The sequence below is a fragment of the Ursus americanus genome, chromosome 25 (genome assembly GCF_024610735.1).
Source record: "Ursus americanus isolate L20-20 chromosome 25, mUrsAme1.1.p, whole genome shotgun sequence".
Lineage (NCBI taxonomy): Eukaryota > Metazoa > Chordata > Mammalia > Carnivora > Ursidae > Ursus > Ursus americanus.
Window position 1 is genome coordinate 18899189 of NC_142151.1, and position 19161 is coordinate 18918349.

Below are 19161 nucleotides of genomic sequence, written 5' to 3' on the forward strand. Positions count from 1 at the left end.
CTATAAAGTTGGCCATCATTGTAATTTATGGGAGATAGGGGAAAGTAGAAATCCAGATTGATAATAAGCCAATCTTAAAAAAATAAGAGAAAAAGTCAAGGTTTTATTTTACAAAACATTATATGATTGAAGGGGCCTAGGAAGGGGCAAATTTGTTTTGTCAAGTCTGAATCTACTCATATTTCATGGGCCCACGGTAACTAGTCAAACCTTTGATATCTGGCACACAAAACACAAATAGGAAAAGCCTTCCGTGTGCTTTAATAAAACAGTTTTCTATTTTAAAGAGATATATATGTATTTTTTAAAAAATCTCTGATATCCAATAGCTCTAAAAAAAACAAAGCTCAGCTGCTGTGTTCCTGTTGTTCTAAAGAGAGAGCAATCTGGGGCGCAGGGATTACGCTCCCTTTGACTCCTGCTCTAGGCTGGGAAGCCTTCGGGCAAAGCCCTGGGGGCAGGACGCGGTTTCTTTCTTTCTTTCTTTCTTTTTTTTTTTTTTAATCGATCCCGGAACCTTCGTTCGGGCGGGGTGGGGGAGCGCAGGAGGGGCGCGAGGGAGGGGTCTGGCCGCGGGGCGCGGCGCCACTCGCCCATCCCCCGAGCGCGCGGCTGGGCGGCCGGCCGGCGGCGGCGAAAGATGCGGAGGGGCGGCGACGCGGGCCCGACCCAGCCGGGGCGGCGGGGCGGGCGCCGCCCGAGGGGGTAGGGCGCGCGCGGGGGCGCGCCGGGCCGGGGAGGCGCGCTCCGGCCGCGCTCGCTCCGCGCTCTCTTCGCTCCCTTCGCTCGCTCGCTCGCTCGCTTGCTCCCTCCTCCCTCGGCAGCCGCGGCGGCAGGCAGGAGAAGGCGGCGGCGGCGGCTGGGGATCAGACATGGCGGCGGATCTGAACCTGGAGTGGATCTGCTCTCTGCCCCGGTCCTGGACTTACGGGATCACCAGGGGCGGCCGAGTCTTCTTCATCAAGTAAAGAACAGGGGGCGGCGGGGGACCGGAGGGTGCGGGAGGCTGGCGGGAGAGGAAGAGGGAGCCGGGTCTGCGCCGCTTCAGCCTCTTTGGCTCCTCCGGCGCCCCCACTCACGCTCCGTCTCTGCCCCTTCTCTCATCCCTGCAGCGAGGAGGCGAAGAGCACCACCTGGCTGCACCCCGTCACCGGCGAGGCCGTGGTTACCGGACACCGGCGGCAGAGCACAGGTAACGCTGAGCCCGGCCGGGCCCGAGCGGAGTTGGGCTCCGCCGGGAGGAGGCGGCAGAGCCCCGGCCGCCCGCCTCCCCGCAACCTGCCCCAGCCGCTGTCCCCGGGAGGCGGCGAGGTGGGGCGGAGGCCGGCGGGGGCGGCCGCAGGTAAAGAGGGGCGGCGGGAGCCCCGCCGCGGGAGTTCTCTCGAGTCTCTGAACGCTTCTCTTTCCTTAGCCTTTCATCGCCACTTGGAGACGGCGCCCTCTTCCTGGGCCCTCTCCCGCTTCCCAACCTGGACACCTCCTCCCCCCCGCCCGACGCCCCCAGGGAGGCCGACTCCCCTCTCCCAGGAATCTGGGATCCTGAGTTTTTCCTCCCGCAGCCACTCCTGAATCCTCTCACCACCACCCCCGGCCCCCTGATCTCACCCCCTTTCAACCTTTAGGAAGTCCTTTCCACTCCCCTCCCTGCTGCCCGGGACCCTGGCACTCGTCCGCCGGGATAATGGTATCCACATCTTCTCCCCGCTCCCCGGACAGCTGCCTCCAGTCGTGCGGCTTCCTCCTCCTCCTCCTAGGTGGGACTTGTGGGTAGGTGACTGATTGAGGAGGAGGAGGAGAGGAGTTTGGGGGTGCTGCGATCCTCTGTGTGACAGTGAATGGTTCTGGAAACGCTTGGCTCTTTTCCTCCTGCCACCAGAGCAGTAGCCGGAGCCGGAGGAGGCATTCGCAGCTGCAGTTGCTGGCCGGCGAGATTCAAAGTCCCCGGCAGCAGCACAGAGGTTGCACGGACCGCCAGGAGGCGGTGGGTGTGCTCGGGGGTGTCCCGCGTGTGGGCATTTGTGCCCTAATTGGAGAGGGTCGGCGGGGAAGCAGATCTCTCGGTGCCTTTACTAGCTTGTTTGAATACTGAGTCTGAGTTGAGCTGGAGAAAGGTTGGTTGTAGCTTCAGTGCTGGTCTGGCTTTCTTTTGTCATTCTTTGTTTACATTCGTGAAACTTGTTTGTCTTTGAAATGTAACATGTGTTCTCTTACTGGCCTGCCTCTATTTCTGGTAATTGGAAAGGCTTGAGAATTGTTTGGGTCGAAGGTGAGGCTGGCTTCAGCAGTCCTTCAGAGCTGCCCTCTGGGATACTTTCTCTCCAACTCTGAGATTCTGAGTCTCTTAGAGTTGCCAGGATATTGAACAAGCCTGCCTTTTCTATTAAATTCTGGAGTTCAGTGAAGTGACTAATTTCCAAATTTGCAAAAAGGTGGAGGAGGAAGGGGAAAGCTGGTGTAGCAAGCATGATGAGGTTACATTTTTAAGGCATTTCTGACTAACACACTGTCATATTTCTTAACTCCCCGCTGCAATCTCTGACTTCAGTATACCTTTCAGTGTTTTGCATATATATTTCAATTCTCATGGCCTCTTTGCGTTATGGATAATAAATTTACTTCACAAAAGACAATATGGTATTTAAATTTTTTAGCCTGATCATCTTGTGGAATTATTTCATGCTTATTTTGGTTATGTGTAATATGAATTTGTATCCTGTTTACCTCCACAGATTAGATAACATTCACACTACAGAAAAATTTTATTCTTTTTTTTTAATTTATTTCTAAGACACGATCATGATTTTTTTTTTTTTCTGGTTTGGTTTACTTTGCTTTGACTTTGTGGTTTCGTACACACATCATTGATTTTTATTTCAGAGAGATATCATGGTTAAATCCAAGCCACTTGTCATTTGTAATGTGTAGCACATAAAATGATCATCATTTCCTTGAATTGTTTCCAGGTTTATTACTTGAAACTTGACATCTCTTAAAGCAAAGTCTGTAGAAACATACATGTATTGAGTATGTGATGTCAGAGCTCTTTTCCCCTAATTAAGTACTTAGGAAGTTCTTTCTCATCAGTGACACTTTCTGGATGGATTCATTTATGTAGCTGAAAGGTATGGTCTTAAATAGACACAGTATACCTAAGAAGGAGGTGTTGCCTTTAATGCAGGTGGTTTTTTGTTTTTTTGTTTTTTGTTTTTTTTGGCCAACCATCATGGGTATTTTGCCTAGGATTAGAAGGCTTCCCTTGCTTTTTTTGGATGCCAGAGAGTAGTTCCTTTTCACTGATCATTAAAGTGTATAATCATGTAAGATGATCTCTACTATTGTTCATTCTTTTCTGGTGGCTTTAAATTTGAATCGCCATTTTCCCAAAAATGATATTTTGTTGACTACGAGTTTTGTTACCAGTCCAACATTTTTTTTTAGAAATTTACTTAATAACTGATCATGAAAATGAATAAATAATTAAAATGGATTGATACTTATTTTGCTATCCCACTGAAGTAATACTAATTGTGAAATATATGTTTTTTAGATTTGCCTACCGGCTGGGAAGAAGCATATACTTTTGAAGGTGCAAGATACTATATAAAGTGAGTTTTTTAATTATTATTTTTTTCCTTGGTAATTTGAATGTTGTAATTTCCAGTTGAATAGTTGATCTCTAGATATAATCATAATTTTTTAAGGTTCATCATATAATATTGACTTTATCCTTTATATAGTCTTGTAATTTTGAGAGGAAGGATGACACTCATAGTTTTCTTATGTTATTTGCCTGGACATTTGTGCATTTGGAAATTAGATCATTGATGGCCACAATTACATATTTGGTCCTGGGTGATAGAGCATTATAGTATTATGTCTTACCATGTTACCATATTTTTTTTTCTTTTAAAGTAAATTCTGTTCATGTATTTTGACTAGAGCTCTTAATAAGAAGCAAAAGTGATGCGAAGCTAGGTTACAGTTGGATGAACAATGACAGGGCTGAAAGTAAAAACAAACAAATAGTAATTATTTCACAAACATCTGTTGGAGCATTGTAATTTACCTTAGTTTATTTAAATATATCTAAGTCTTTAAAATACAAATGTTTTATGGTTGTTTGTGATTGAATAAAAGGCTTTCACTAGAGCTTACAAAGGAGAGATGACCAGTCAGTCCTGACTTTTAATTCTATAGAACATTGAACTAATCTCTATTCCGTGTTCACTTGGTAGTACTTGGAGACAAATACAATGCTTAAGGTCAACAGTAGGTAGGAAATTTTTTTACCTCCCAAGGGGAAAATAGAGGTGGTTTTATCTTCGTTTTAAATTAGAAACTATTTACTTAAAAGCTTGTTTTAAAAATTTTTTAATTTTAAGGAACTGAAGCTAGAACGAGAATGTTTAAATACAAGATTTGGTTGAGATGTCAATAGTTTATTAATAATAACAGATACCTAGCTAAAGTCACCTTTATTTCATTGGGCCCAATAAGGTATTTTACTAAGTGATATTTTTAAGATCACACCATAATTCCATTAAATTATAATTATGTGTATGGTTTCAAAATTTTTCAGAGTGATACTTATGTAAAATGTCAAGGGATATTCATAGGTATTAGGAATGATTGCATTTGGATATAGAAATAGAGAAGGCAGAAGTAAGATCCAGGCATGGAGGATTTCTTGATGTGGTTCTTCTCTGGATATTTTTCAGTTACATCTTTTATTTGGAGATTGTGCTGTACATGATTAGGTGGCCTAAAAAATAAAGGCATTGGTAAAGTGCAGAGTCACCAAGTATTTTCCTAGTGGCTATTTTCATCCTGTATTAAAGTGAGTCTGTATTGCCATGAAAAGGGATGCTTCTTTTTTTTTTTTTGAATGTAGTATTGATATTTCTGAAGAAAGTTTTTTTTCAATAGAGTTTTATTTTTATCCAGTATAGTTTTACTTTACATTAAGCCTAGTTAATCTTATAAGAATAAGAGTAACACTATAATTCTCAATAATATTGTAATTCCTGTGAATGTGTACATTCTTAGATGAACATTTATTTGATAGTACAAAATGTTATTCTGTGTGGGCTGAAAATGTTTTATTTCAGAATGAGCTGTTAGAAAGACAGAATTTTCTTTTGTTCTAGCCATTTTGATTAGATTTTCTTTTATGTTGACTTAAACAAATTAGAATCTTCTTTGAGTGTCATGCCAAAGTAAGTTCCTCAGGAAAATGAGGACAATATTAAGAAGGCTATAATAATTTTACTTTAATTCTGATGACATTTTTAAATTCCTGGGTTTTAATCATGTGATATTAGGCACCGATAATTGTGTCTGAAAGTAGTAGTAATTTATATTATGAAAGTAATTTGTTCTGAAATTAAGCATGTTATAGAAATATATCATTTATTAAACTTCTTTGAAGTTAAAACGATCACTGACAAATACGTGATTTGCTGGATGTTAGGTGCTACTACTTTTTTTTGGATGTATCAGACTAATTTATTTTAAGATTAGTTAAGTCGCTAATGTAGGCCGTAATTTCCTAGAAATTTTTCGCTAACTTGTACATGAACAATTAGAGATGCTTTATCATTCTCATATGATAGGGACACTTTCACCTTAAAACGTTGCAATTTACCAAGTGTTTTCACGTATATTATCATGTCTGAATCTCATTTTAATCATGGAAGTAGTCAGAAGAATTACTATTTCCATTGTCACACCACATAATAAGACAACAGAAACATGCCTTTGGAACTTATAGGCTGCAAAGACAGCAAGATGAGAAACAGCAGGAACATGAACTATATTTAGAGTGTTCAGAGAAGAAAAGGATAGGAGTCTGAAGTAGGAAATGATTAATGTTGGTGGATGTGTTTCTCATTGTTGGTTCTTAGATGAAGAAAGGAGGTTATTGATCAAATTATAAGAAAGGATGTGATATAGTGAACAGGGTGGGTTTTGTTCTCATGGGAAGAGGGCAGATAGAAAGATCAATAAAAGACGTGTTGACCCTCCTGCTATTCCTAATCTGGTGTTCCTGGGAGGTTCCCTTAGCAAGAAGAAAGACCTAAAGAACTTGAGTTTCTACTTTTGTTCACAAAGGTACATTTAACTCTCAGATTATTTCTCTTCTGAACAAATGTTGGTGGTTGTTCAAAATGGCACACTACCAAAAAGAATAATACTTTTGGATAATACTTTAGTAATGACCATTGCATCTGTGGGGGTGGTAAGGTAAAAGAGGATTGGAGTGGGGGTAAAGTCATAACAGCTGGGTTGTATCTTGACTTTCTTAAAGACCATGGAGCTCATTCTTCATGCCTTTAAATTAGGCTGGCTGGAAATGGCAACTTCTGAATTCCATCCCATTTTTAAATTTCTCTGGGTTTTATAATATTTTGGGAATTTGTAATAGTCTACAAAATGATGAACTCAAGAGCCAAGAAGACATGATGTGGGAAATATGGAAAGCTCCTTAGGTTTCCTATCATGCCAACTATTTTAAACTTTGTATAGATAACCACAGATGAGTGTGAAGTGTGTAGTGCCAGAGTTGTGTGTGCTTTCTTTCTGTTGCTGCATTTTGTGCTTTGTAACGTACGTAACATACCTTCCCTGGAGAGCTGCATTAAAAGAGTTAATAGTGCTAATGTCAGCAAAGGACCTGATCAGAGTTAAGAATTGTACAGATTTGAATTGGATAATCAGTTTATGTAATTTTTGAAATTGGTTCTTTAATAAAAGTTTACATTTAGGCAAAAGAATATATAATATGGAGAATGTATTTTGCTTTAAATCAGTTTGTCCAAAAAAATGTTAATATTTGGAAATTATCATAAAGATAAATAATTTTTTTCTGAGTATTTTTTCTGTATACCTTAAGCTAGCCAGCTTAGAAATTATCACGTGTATGTGTAAAAACACATATGTACAGTGTTTGAATTTGATTATGGGGTTTCCATATTGCTTTTTAACAGTTAATTCATGTTATTTATCTTTAGGAAGAATGCAGAAAATTATCAGTGAATTTTATAATTTATGAAGTATGGCTTTAAATATCCAAATAAGTTAGCTTATGAAGTACAGGTGATAATCTTAATATATTTGAAAGTTATAAAGCTTTCTGCTTACTCCTTGAAATTACTGCTTAATGACTCTGTAATGACAGGTCATGGTAGCTTAAAACGGATGTGTCATGGACTATTCCTTTGTGCTTCAAAGTTTTAAGATGGCTAACTTAAAGTGCCAAGGAAATCTTCAAACAATGCTCTCTGAACAGTGCGAAACTTGGTTCTGATTATTTAAAGGTCATTGTCTTATGCGGCAGAATTGGGAATCAAAAAAAGTCTTTGCAGGGTAATAAAGTAGTATGTAAATTTTGTCAGGTTATATTTTCATATTGCTTTTTTTCTTGACTTAAAATTTTAAGTTCTGAAAATGGAACTTTTTCTTAGATATGCAAATAGAGTAGTGTTTGATTTTTGACTAATGAAGTTTCATTTTAGTACCTGCGATAGCTGGATCTAATGTGTTCTTGGAATTTCAAACCAACCTGCAGGGAAGGGAATTCTAGTTTGACATAGTCATTTAAGGTTGCAAGTGAGAAAAAAAAAATGTGTTTCTTCATAGATTATCCTAGTTTGAACTATGAGCAGAGATAGGGAATGTAACATAACTGCCACCAAGAATCTTAGAATATATTACTATATATTTGATATTTAAAATTGTTGGGTACATTAATACTGTAATATTGTAATTGGGTATAGCAATATAATGCTTCAGAACAATTCATGGATGTTATATTTCTTTTTTATATTTGTAACAGAGTTTTAGACTATAATATGTGATTCTTAATGTCTGTGAAGCAGTTTATGCTAATTCATTAGGTACAACACAACTATGAACTATGGTTTCAACCTTCAAGGAGTCTGTAATATAGGAAAAAACAGGCAGTTTGTTAAAAGAGGGAGATGGTGGGGAACCATGGACTTATTTAGTACTAGATCCTTTAGCATGGCATTAGAAGAATTTAATCTTCACAGTGGCCTCTTATTGTTCTCTTTTTCCTTTTTTTTTTCCCCCAGATGATGAAACTGAAGCTTAAAGAGGTTAAGGGCCTATTCTAGGTCATATAGCCTCACTACTGGTCACTAGCATTCAAATTAAGATTTCTGCAGTAAAGCCCCTCTATACCTAAAAATACTGGGCAGTAAAAAGAGGCCCTATAATATGTATTTCTCCATAAGTGGGTTGTCTGGGACTACAGGTATCATTTCATAGAAGCAAGTATGGTGCTTAGATTAGTAGGCCAACCTACAAATAAAAGCATGTTTAACCCCCTAAAAATCTTGTGACTAGTATTATATTAACAGGGTCTTAGAATTTGGTCATTCATTTATAATTTCTCAGGAGTACTTAGTAAATGATGGGCACTGTTCCAGGTGCTTGCAATACAGTGGGGAGACTCTGCCTTCCTGGAGTCTATCTATACTCTAGTAGTAGAAATAGACAAAACAAAAAATGGAACAAACATGTAATTTTAAAATAGTATCTTCTTAAAGGAAAAGTGGAGTGTTCTGTGACAGATGAAAGTTTCAATGATGAATTGCATTTAGAGTTTCAAGATTGGGAAGCTGGGACTTCCAATCTTAGTGGATTTTATCGTGGAATTCCATTGTCCTCCTTTTTAGCCCCAGGACCAATGCCAGGACCAGGCCTGCTTAGTGTCTCTTTGTGGTTTCTGTGTGTAGCTTAGTGTATAGCATCCAGTCAGCCTCTAAATAAGTGGTGTCAATGATGACGATGATGTTGGCTTCTGGTCTTTGAAGGAGTTAATTGGGACTGAGAGGCTTCCCCACAACTGAGGTTGTTGCATTTTGAGAACACTTTTTGGATTTCTTTAATGTTTTTCACTTTAATGTGGTAGACCTTTTTAGTTTTTCTTATTCTCAAAGCTCTGGTATATGTTTAGGAAGGGGAAAAATGAGGAGTAGAAAAATATAAAATTGGTTAGAAGAGTGAGAGTTGGAGGCCCTGGAGACTAGCCAGATATAAACATCCCTGTATAGCCACCTTTATCTGTCCAGGAAAAATCATCCATTTGTTGAAGAATGCACCTCTTCTGTGACCTTTTTACTTTTCCATAAGAGGTGTAAGTTGGGGTTAAGTGTGACAAGTTACATGTATATATGGGTATGTGTTAATTGGAGTTAATAGTGTAAAAAAAAAAAAATGATCTTAGTTGTCTGTCAGATGGTGTCATAAGAAAGCCCAGGAGGAAGAGGCAAATTAAACCAGGCGGTCTGGAAAAGACTTGAAGGAAGATGTGGGAGTTGAGCTAGACTTGAAGGTGTAGATGGAATTCTGATGGGTTGATATAAATGACTGGTAGGATAAATTCATGGAGATGGGAACGTGTATAATGTGTGTGATGACTAGTGAGAACTACCGTGCTGATGAGTGACGTTAACATAGAAAATGCAAGGATACTGTTTGGAGCTATATTGTGTCTGACCTTCGAATGTCAGGCTGAGATTCTTACTTTCTAGCTTGCCATGGCAGATTTTTTTTTGGTATAGCATTAATAGTGTAAAGTGAAGGGTTTAAGGAGATTTTAACATAGGCAGGATGGATTAGAAAGGGCAAACCTGGAATGAAGGAGACCAGTTCTGGATCTTTTGCTATAATAATCTGAGAGTTAGTTGCCTGTACCACGTTGGTAGTAGCAGGAATGGAAAGAAAGGAGACCATTGATCAATGATATTAAAGAGGAGTTGACAGGCTTTAGGAGTCTTGCTAAGCTAGGAGGTTGACAGAGAAAGAGGTCAAAAGCTACTCAAAGCCTTTGTGTCTGAGAGGCTATAAGAATGATTGGTACCCTTGACCAGAATAAGGGAGTAGGTGGGGGGGGGGGAGGGCGGGGAGAAGCTCTAGGTGGAAGTGTTGATCATGAGTTGGTCTTTGAGCTAGTTGAGAGGCCATAGCATTCTAGGTGGCTAAAATTGGCCTTTCCAAAGGACTCCCAACAATATCTTCTGTTTCTCCTTCCCAAACAAGAAACACAACTCACTCTCCCCAAAAAATCCTATCTCAGCTACCTAGTTGACTAGACTATATACGTATATACATGCAGGCCAGAAATGTTGTATTGATCCATACAATTATTCATTCCACAAATACTTACAGGGTATTTTCTGTGTGCCAGGTGCTGTAGGCTTTGAAAGACAGACATGGACCTGGCTCTTAAGGAGCATACCGTTATTTTGTGGGAGAGACCATAAAAATAATCACAAGTACATTATCGTAGACTGTGATAAATTCTGTGAAGTATGCATCATGCTTTGACCAGATATATTGAGTGGACTTGGCCCAATATGAGAGTTACTGGTAGAGGACTTTCTCACAAACATGAGAAATAAGCCTGCCTCTGAAAGTTCAGTGGTGAAATTCCCAGAGTGGATCAGAACAAAGCAGTACCAAATCATCCGAAAAATGAAGAATAAATAGCATCTTGGGCTTGAGACTGGACCATAACCTGAGTAAAAGTTTTGCTATATCATAAGACTTGGGGTGGGATTGGTGTGGTTTGGAAGTTGAGTAAAAGGAGAAAAACTGCAGGAGGAAGTTACCCTCCAGTAAATAATAGAAAGCAAGGCCTCACCAACTGGTTTTGATGATTATTTTCGATCCTAGTGGCAAGGTCTTCCAATCACTTGTTCACGGATATATTCTTTCTTCCGATTCTTTTCGACAGGTTTTGAACTCCTAAATGTGCCTTAGTGATTAAGGTATCTCACTCAAAATATAGATCAAAAAACTATCCTTCTGTGGAATGGAATGGGGTGGGGGGCAGAACATCAAAGTAAGCCTTAGTAAATAAGTACTTTTTATAGTATGTAATAATATGCAAATGCTGTAAGAAAAATAGAGCTGGGTATGGTGTATCAGGAGAAGAATGATGAGGAATGAGTGTGGGAAGAAAGGAGTTGAAATCAGAGAAGTTAACAGGTTGCACTGTTTGGGGATGTCATTGGTTGGTGTAATTAGCTGTTACTTAGGGAAATAGGGTGTCACTGCAGATCTGAGCAGAGGAGGCACATGAATCCACTTCACCCTTTGAAAGGGTCACTCTGACTACTGTGGTATGAGGATATTTTGGAGAGCTAACAGAGCCCTTCCAGAGTAAGTTCTGGTCCCCATCAGTTTCTCTCCTTATATTTTTCCTTCTTAGCTTTTAACAAGATTATGATTAGATATTGAATTATATAATTACCATGTTTCTTTTAAGCTGTCAGTGATTACCAGTTACCATTGATTTAATAGCAGCTTTTCAGGGGGAAAAGAGAACGCCATGACCATATTAAATAAACCTCTCCATCCTTATTTCAGAAAGAGTATATTTAAAAAGTACATGTTAGAATCAAGGCTATGCTTATTTAATACCTGTTTGCTCACACTCTGTATGGTAGGTAAGCTTCATGAAAAGCAATCTTGTTCATTGCTGTATTTTTAGTCCGTTGGCCTAAGCTTTTCTCATAGTAGTTCCTCAAGAAATATTTGTTGATTGAACTTTGATGATGACAGTCAATTCCATGCTATTCAGAAACCTTGTAATTTGCCTCCTTGTGAAATTTAGATATTTTCTCCATGTGACATTTATCCCAATATGAATTAGTAAATCTTCTGTGAGTTTGGTTTATGTGATTCTTTGTGAAACAGAAAGGATCTCCTTAGAGGCCTGATTGTAGACCTGATCCATGACAAAGCCAAGGTAATGTAAGGACCTGAGATGCCTCTTGGAAGGCAGCTGAAATCTAGATCTTGCCATTGGCCATGGCATTTCCATTTAGAAACTTTTCACAGTTCAGGCCAATGTGGCTTCTAGAGAACAAGAGAGATCTTGAAGTCCATACTGTCCTACTAATATGAGTAAAATGAATGTAGACCAAATCTTTGATACACAGACATCAGTGGATCCCATAGAAGCCTGAGAGACCTAGAAAGTAGTCCTTATGAGGTACGGATGATAGAAGCTTTAGAGCCAGTTGGACAACTCCTTGGCCACTAAGGAGTAGCCTCTCAGCTATTTGGGAATTATTCTCTGAAGTGGCCAGTAACTTCAGAAGCACCCAACTCTTTGAAGTCGTAATAATCTTTATGTTTCCCACATCCGGCACATAATAGACAATTAGATGTTTGAAATGAAGACCTATTATAGATTGTATAAAAAAAAAAAAAGCAGGTCTTTACCCAAATCTGTACATTCCAGGGCATTTTCCTGCTTCTCACTTGTCATCCAGTCAGGATTCTTATTGTTGCAAATGTTAGTGACCCAAAGTCAATAGTATAAGCAAAAGCAAACTATTTTCCACATTAATTCCAGGAGTGACACAAATGAATTCTTTAAAGCTCTTACCTTTTTTCACTTTAGAAAGCTTCCTACCATTGACCAGAAAAGTTATGCCTCAACCCCAAACTATACCCTTTTAGTTTTTGGGGTTTTTTTTTTTTTTTGTTTTTTTTTTAAAGATTTTATTTATTTATTTGACAGAGCAAGAGAGCACAAGCAGGGGGAGCAGCAGAGGGAGAGGGAGAGGGAAAAGCAGGCTTCCCACCGAGCAGGTAGCCCCATGTGGGGCTTGATCCCAGGACCCTGAGATCATGACCTCAGCTGAAGGCAGTGCTTAACTGACTGAGCCACCCAGGTGCCCCAAATACCCTTTTAGTTTTTTAACCCAAAAGGTAAGGTTTCTTCTCTATTCCCAAATAATTTTTAAAAATCTTGGGCAGGACTTTGACCACCTTAGATCACCTGCCCATTTACTGGAGCAAAGACTGGCCCTCTGGTCTTCAGTAATTTTCTGTCCTTGGCTGCAGCCAAAATTACTATTGGCAAGCCTTCCAGAAACCATGTGATTAGAGAGAAAGGGCCAATTCACCATAGGAAAGCAGGGTGTGAAAGACTACAAGATCAGAGGCCTGCTGCTCCTCCCTTACAAATAGTGCAGCGTGCCTAGAGCCAGGAAGATGGTGAACCTGAGCATCTGCAGAATTCTGAGAAGTGATAGTATCAGTGATCATCAAGGAAGCTTTGCCCTATCTTGCAGCAGGAGTAATTGAAAAGGTAAGCAGGATGGCTCAGGCCTGGACCTGGGAGAATGGAGTGGAAGTGTTGAATTCTGAAGAAGAAACAAAAAAACCAAGCTTACCAGCCATCGAGAGCAAAGGAGACTGAGGAAAAATAACCCAGTCCTGTTGTGCCTAGAGAATTTCTATTAATATTTCAGTACTTTTTGTATGCACATATTTTGGCGGGGGGGGGGTCTTACTACTAAGACTGTGTTGAATACTGTTTCCATTAGTTATATTGTGTATGCCCATGTTATGTATTCATTAGAAAATTCTTTATTACTAAGGTGTTCTGTCGTGTGGACATAGAATTGTTTAATCACTTCTCTATTTTTAGATGGCTATGTTTTTCCTACTTTTTGCTGTGAGAAAAATCCTACATAACTTTCTTATATGCATGTCTATTTTTCAGACTTGGAGTTACTGGGAAAGGATGTGACCTTTTTAAAAGTTTCAGTACCTTAACATTTTGCCAAGTTGCTCTCTAGAAGATTTGTACACATTTTTGTTCTCTCCTACAGTATATGAGAGTGTATGAAAGTGCCCCCATTTCTCCATTACCTGCAGTTTACATTCTTGTTTGGACAGATGAAATTTGAAGGTAACTGATAGAGAATCTACATGGATTGTTGTTAGTGATGCAGATGGTTTAGAACAGGGATTAGTTTTCTAGTTATCTTTTGCTACATAACCAACTACCCCACATCTTACCGGCTTAAAACAATGGTTTATAGTTTCCTCCCCTTTGTTTGGGTTGATGGAGCTTAGCTATACCATTCTTCTGTTCTTTGTGGCGTAACTGAGATCACACATGTAGACACATTCAGCTGGAATTAGGTTGTGGCTGGAATATCCAATGTCTCTTTCCTCATGGCCTCTCAGCACTTAGTGGTTTATCTAGAGTTTCTTTATACCATGGCAGCTGGCTTTTGTTTTGTTTTGTTTTATTTTATTTTATTTTTTTGAGAGAGAGTGAGAGCACGTGAGTGTGTGCATGAGCTGGGGGGAGGGACAGAGGGAGAGAGAGCTTGCTCAGCACGGAGCCTGTTTTAGGGCTTGATCGCACAACCCTGAGATCATGACCCGAGCCAAAATCAAGAGTCGGACCCTTAACCTGTCTAAACCACCGAGGTGCCCCATGGCAGCTGGCTTCTAAGGGGGAACATTTCAAGAGGACAAGCCCTAGTGCCCAAGCACTTGTAAAACCTTGGCTACATCGTGCTTGCTCATGTCCTGTTGGTCAAAGCAAGTTACAAACCAAGACCAAAATCAGAAGTGGGAGAGGACTGTACAAGCCTATGAATACCAGTAGGTGTGGTCATTGCAGACCATTGATGTAATAGATTACCAGGGATGGTAAATAACTTAAAATGAGGATCGCAACTCTGATTAGCAGTAGCACTTTGAAGCCCTGTATTCAGAAGAATTTGGAGACCAACTCCTGGATCCGTAGGAAGGCATATTGCGCTAAGCTAATGATGTTTGTAAGGGCTTAGATGAGGAGTTGGGCATACTGGTTGTAATTACCATCTTTTAATGTCTGAATTTATATCATAAAGCTATAAACCTAAAAAAATGAAAGCAATTCATGAGCTTGTGTGTAAGGCCGAATAGTTTAAAGACATTTGAGTACTTGAGTAAATTGAGTCTTAAGCTTTTGTTCATCCTGGTTTCATATTGACAATTAATACAGTTGGTGTAGTATAAGATATCAGTGATAGGTAGATAAATAGACAGATAGAGGTCTCACCTGTGTATGCGTTTGCATGTGTGTTTGTGGGGGGGGATTTTAAGTGCTTGACTGAGTTGTCAACTTGACCTCTGAATGAACTCATGTGATTCAGACAGTAATTATTAGGGGCAGTATTTCCAAGTAGGCACTATAGCAGTCTGCATTCTAAGGGAGACTTAAAGGAAGATGGTATTCCTCTGATACAGTAGGTACAGAGTCTCCTTTTATACTTTTCCCTCCCACCCCATACTGTACTTCCTTTTCTTTGCATTCATGTGTGGGTATATAAGCAAAATTGAGATTGTACTTAAAAATGAGATTTATACTATATGTACTTTTTGTTTAATAAATATCTTAGGTCTTTTCATATTAGTAGGTATAATTCACCATTTTTTCACTAGCTACAAAATATGCTTTGATTATTTGGCCATACCCCTATTGTTGGACATTTAGGTTTTTAATTTTTTCTCAATTTCTACAAGTGTGTTGTGAACATACTCCTACATAAACTTTGTGATTATTTGCAAATATTTTTAGAAAATGTTTGTTAAATGTGGAATAGCCGGATTCAGCCATGTGTGTACTTTAGCTTTTGATAGAGTAAAATCCTGCTGTACATCATAAGTAGGGTCTAAATGTTGAAATTATTAAAATGCATACTTATAAGATTAATGAAAAACCACTCTTTTTCACTAAGTCTGTTTAGTCACAGAAAAAATAGGAAAGGGATAAAAAGTGGCACATTGTGCAAAACTGCAAACGAATCACAAAGCCCCAGGTACCAGTGCATCCCATTCCTGCAAGCCTTTGGGAATTGGAGTTGGGCCGTCTACTGGAGCCATTTGATAGGGACATCCAGATGAATGGCTTTACTCTTCGTGGTTTACAGTTAGTCCACCTGTCTTCCAGAAAATCTTTACCGTTTTATCCTCACACCAGGCAGTGTATGGGATTATCCTCTCTCTTATTCTTGCCAGGATTTGGTATTACCAGACTTAATGTTTTAGCTAATCTAATGGACAAAAATGATATCTTATTTGAATTTTATGTTCTCGGTTTTGGCTGTGCTTGGCATCTTTTCCTCTCTTTGTTGCCAGTTTGAATGTCTTCTGTAAATTGCCTCTTCCGTGTATTTTTTCTGTTTTTCTGTTCTGTCGTATTTATTTGTATTTTTGATGTCTGAGCCAGTTAGTAGTAGAAATCTCCAAAGTATTTTGGTTGTGTACTCCTACAGGTAAAAAGTTTTTGGTTATATACCCCCATTGTGTATTTCTAAATTATACATGTATTGCTGTCACTTCGTGCCTTACGTATTAGTAAAGCTTATTTTTTCTTACCATAATTTAAAAATTAATGTACATAGAGGTGCTAAATATTGTTTCCCACAACCCAGTGGAAGTCTAGTGTGCATCCACCAAGAAAAACATGAGTTCAGAGCACAATATGAGTTAGGCCCTTTATCAACCAGTTGGAGTTACCAAGAGGAATGTGCATCTTTCTGTGACCACAGTGTGTATGTAATTTGTAAGTCTATGGGCACAGAGTACTCTAGTGAAATAGAAGGTAGCCATGGGCCAGACCTTGGCTCTATTACTTCTATTAGCCATATTTGAGAAAATTTCTTAATCCTGTTTTATACCAGTTTCTTCCTGTCTTACCTGTTAATATAGGCTTGTGAATTTATGAGGTAATTTATGTAAACAAACTTTGAAAAACTGTAAAACATTGTATAGGTATGAAATACATGGGTATGTATTTTTATTTTATTTTTTAATTTATTTTTTATTTTTTTATTTTTTTTTAAGATTTTATTTATTTATTTAACAGAGATAGAGACAGCCAGCGAGAGAGGGAACACAAGCAGGGAGAGTGGGAGAGGAAGAAGCAGGCTCATAGCAGAGGAGCCTGATGTGGGGCTCGATCCCATAACGCCGGGATCACGCCCTGAGCCGAAGGCAGATGCTTAACCACTGTGCCACCCAGGCGCCCCGTATTTTTAAAATTTTAATTCACATGGGTATTTGTTTTGCGAGTTCATGACACTGGGTAAAAAGAGAATACGTTTCAGTGTTACTTATGCTGGGAAAGAACTTAAGATGCATGACTTAGTAATAGTGGTTGAGAAACATTTTAAGTCTCCATCCCATGTAGATTTTAAACCTCTTGAAGGTGGAACTTCACCAACACTTACTATTATGTATAATAAAAAGTGTTAGTGATGGTATAGTGTACATTTAATAATATGTGTTTTGGGTTTTTAAAATGTTGTTTTGTACTTAAGAAAACCCTGTGATTTAGAAATTAAAAATCAGTTTATTTGTGAAATGCCTGGTGGCACTAAGAAAAGGCTTGCTTAAAGAGTAAAGTAGCTATTGTCCAGGGCTACAGAGAAAAAAAAAAGGCAGGACCTAGCTTGAATATATTCTCCAGGGTAATGAAAAATTTAAGACATTGTAACATTAGGGACTCTCACATAGGCAAGTAGAACTGAGTTAAAAGGAGGGAATGCTAAAGGCAGTATATAATATAGTATGCCCAGGAGTGGCCATGAAAAGGGAATTTTGAATATAGATGTTGCTGTTTTTAAAAAATATATTTTATGAATTTTTTTGAAAAAATGAATTTAGCTGTAGAATAAATGATCTGTAGAAAAAGTGCAGATGAAGGATGCAGAAGTAAAAGAATTAAAACCCTTGTCATTAATAAAAAGGAATAAAAAAAATTGGGACCACACCTGTGTAGGTTTGAAATATTTAAAATGTATTAATACTCACGCTCTGCAAAGGTGCTGGAAAACAGGCACTCTCAGGCATGCACTGCTGGCTGGCACAGGCCAAGCCCATGACCAGGAGTGGCTGGAGTAGGCTGGGACTAACAACTGTGGGCGGTGAGCCAAGCGAGGTCACATTCCTCCTGAACACTTTCTTCTTCCTTTCTCTCACTTGATTCTCAGAACAACCCCACAGGGTAGAAAGCAGGACAGGCCTGGTCCAGTTCAAGTCACTAAACCTTTTATGCTTACCCAGAAGAAATGGGGGGGGGGGGGCAGATAGAATGTATACTTATTTTATCTATTTTCTAAAACTTAGTTACTTAAGACTCTTGGAGGAGGTAAGAGATAGTAAGCAAACAAAAATATGAAATCCTTACTGAACTTGGAAAAATAGGTAAGTTTCGCAGAAACTATTCATACTGAAAAATTTCTATATTTCAGAAAAGAATGATAAAAGGACAAAGAAATCAACTACTTGTTTCTTCCTTTTACAGAGGACTCCCAGGTCATTTTGAACATTTACCTAATAATCCAGATTTTTACAATATGAAGTCAGCCCCACTATCCTAATATGAATGATTTTCAGTTCAGCTGCTATTCCTTTCTCAGTGGAGCTGCAAAAGAAACTCTAAATTGAAAACAAGCAGTAGTATTGGTCAGAGAAGTAAAATCCTTTGATGGGGTTCTACATCTTTTCTGTATATAGCTGTTCCTGCCTGGTCTGCTTTTAAAGCCTCATTGTAGAAAACCCCAAAATTAAAATATTTCACAATTTTTGGCTTCAATTCCTCAAAAACATGAAAAGAGAGATGTAATCGATTATCTGAGTTGAATAGTTAAGTTTAATTAATCTTGTGTATCAGTTACTGCTGTATAACAAACCATCTAAAAATTCAGTGGCTTGGGGCACCCTGGGTGGCACAGCGGTTAAGCGTCTGCCTTCGGCTCAGGGCGTGATCCCGGTGTTATGGGAACGAGCCCCACATCAGGCTCTTCCGCTATGAGCCTGCTTTTTCCTCTCCCACTCCCCCTGCTTGTGTTCCCTCTCTAGCTGGCTGTCTCTATCTCTGTCGAATAAATAAAATCTTTAAAAAAAATAAAATAAAATAAAAAATAAAAATTCAGTGGCTTAAAACAATAACTATTATTTTTGCACATATCCCTCTGTTGGCTGGGCAGTTCATCTAGCTTCTGTTGGGTTTACTCTTGTCTAAGATTAGCTGTGGGTCAGGTAGGAAATTTTGCTGATTTTGGCTGGTCTGGGATGGCCTTAATCATGGATGGTGGGAATGACTGGGCTGTCTTTCACATGATCTCTCATCCAGTAGGCTTGCCGAGGCTTGCCTTTGTGGTGAAGGTGAGTTCCCAGTGAGTGAGCAGAGCGTTCCAGGTTTCTTGAGGCCTGGGCTCAGAACTGGGACAGTGTCACTTCCGCTGCTTTCTGTTGGCCAAAGAAAGTCACAAAGCCAAGCTCAGATTCAAGGAGTGGGGAAACAAGATTCCCTTTTTTGTTTTTTTT

At 39.4% G+C, this 19161-nt stretch overlaps 1 protein-coding gene across 6 annotated transcripts in view; it reads left to right on the forward strand.

Moving 5' to 3' along the window:
* The first annotated feature begins 741 nt into the window (after positions 1-741).
* Positions 742-19161, forward strand: part of PLEKHA5 (pleckstrin homology domain containing A5) — a 237473-nt gene continuing 219053 nt past the window's right edge. Inside the window, exons 1-3 of one of the 6 annotated variants that reach the window (XM_087855672.1) lie at positions 742-964; positions 1113-1192; positions 3548-3605. In XM_087855672.1, coding sequence (XP_087711798.1) covers positions 873-964; positions 1113-1192; positions 3548-3605 — 230 coding nt within the window. In that variant the 5' untranslated portion in view covers positions 742-872. Of the gene's footprint in view, positions 965-1112; positions 1193-1501; positions 2112-3547; positions 3606-12519; positions 13133-19161 lie in introns of those variants that run through there. The other 5 variants (XM_045781378.2, XM_087855669.1, XM_087855668.1 and 2 more) reach the window with 5 other exon arrangements.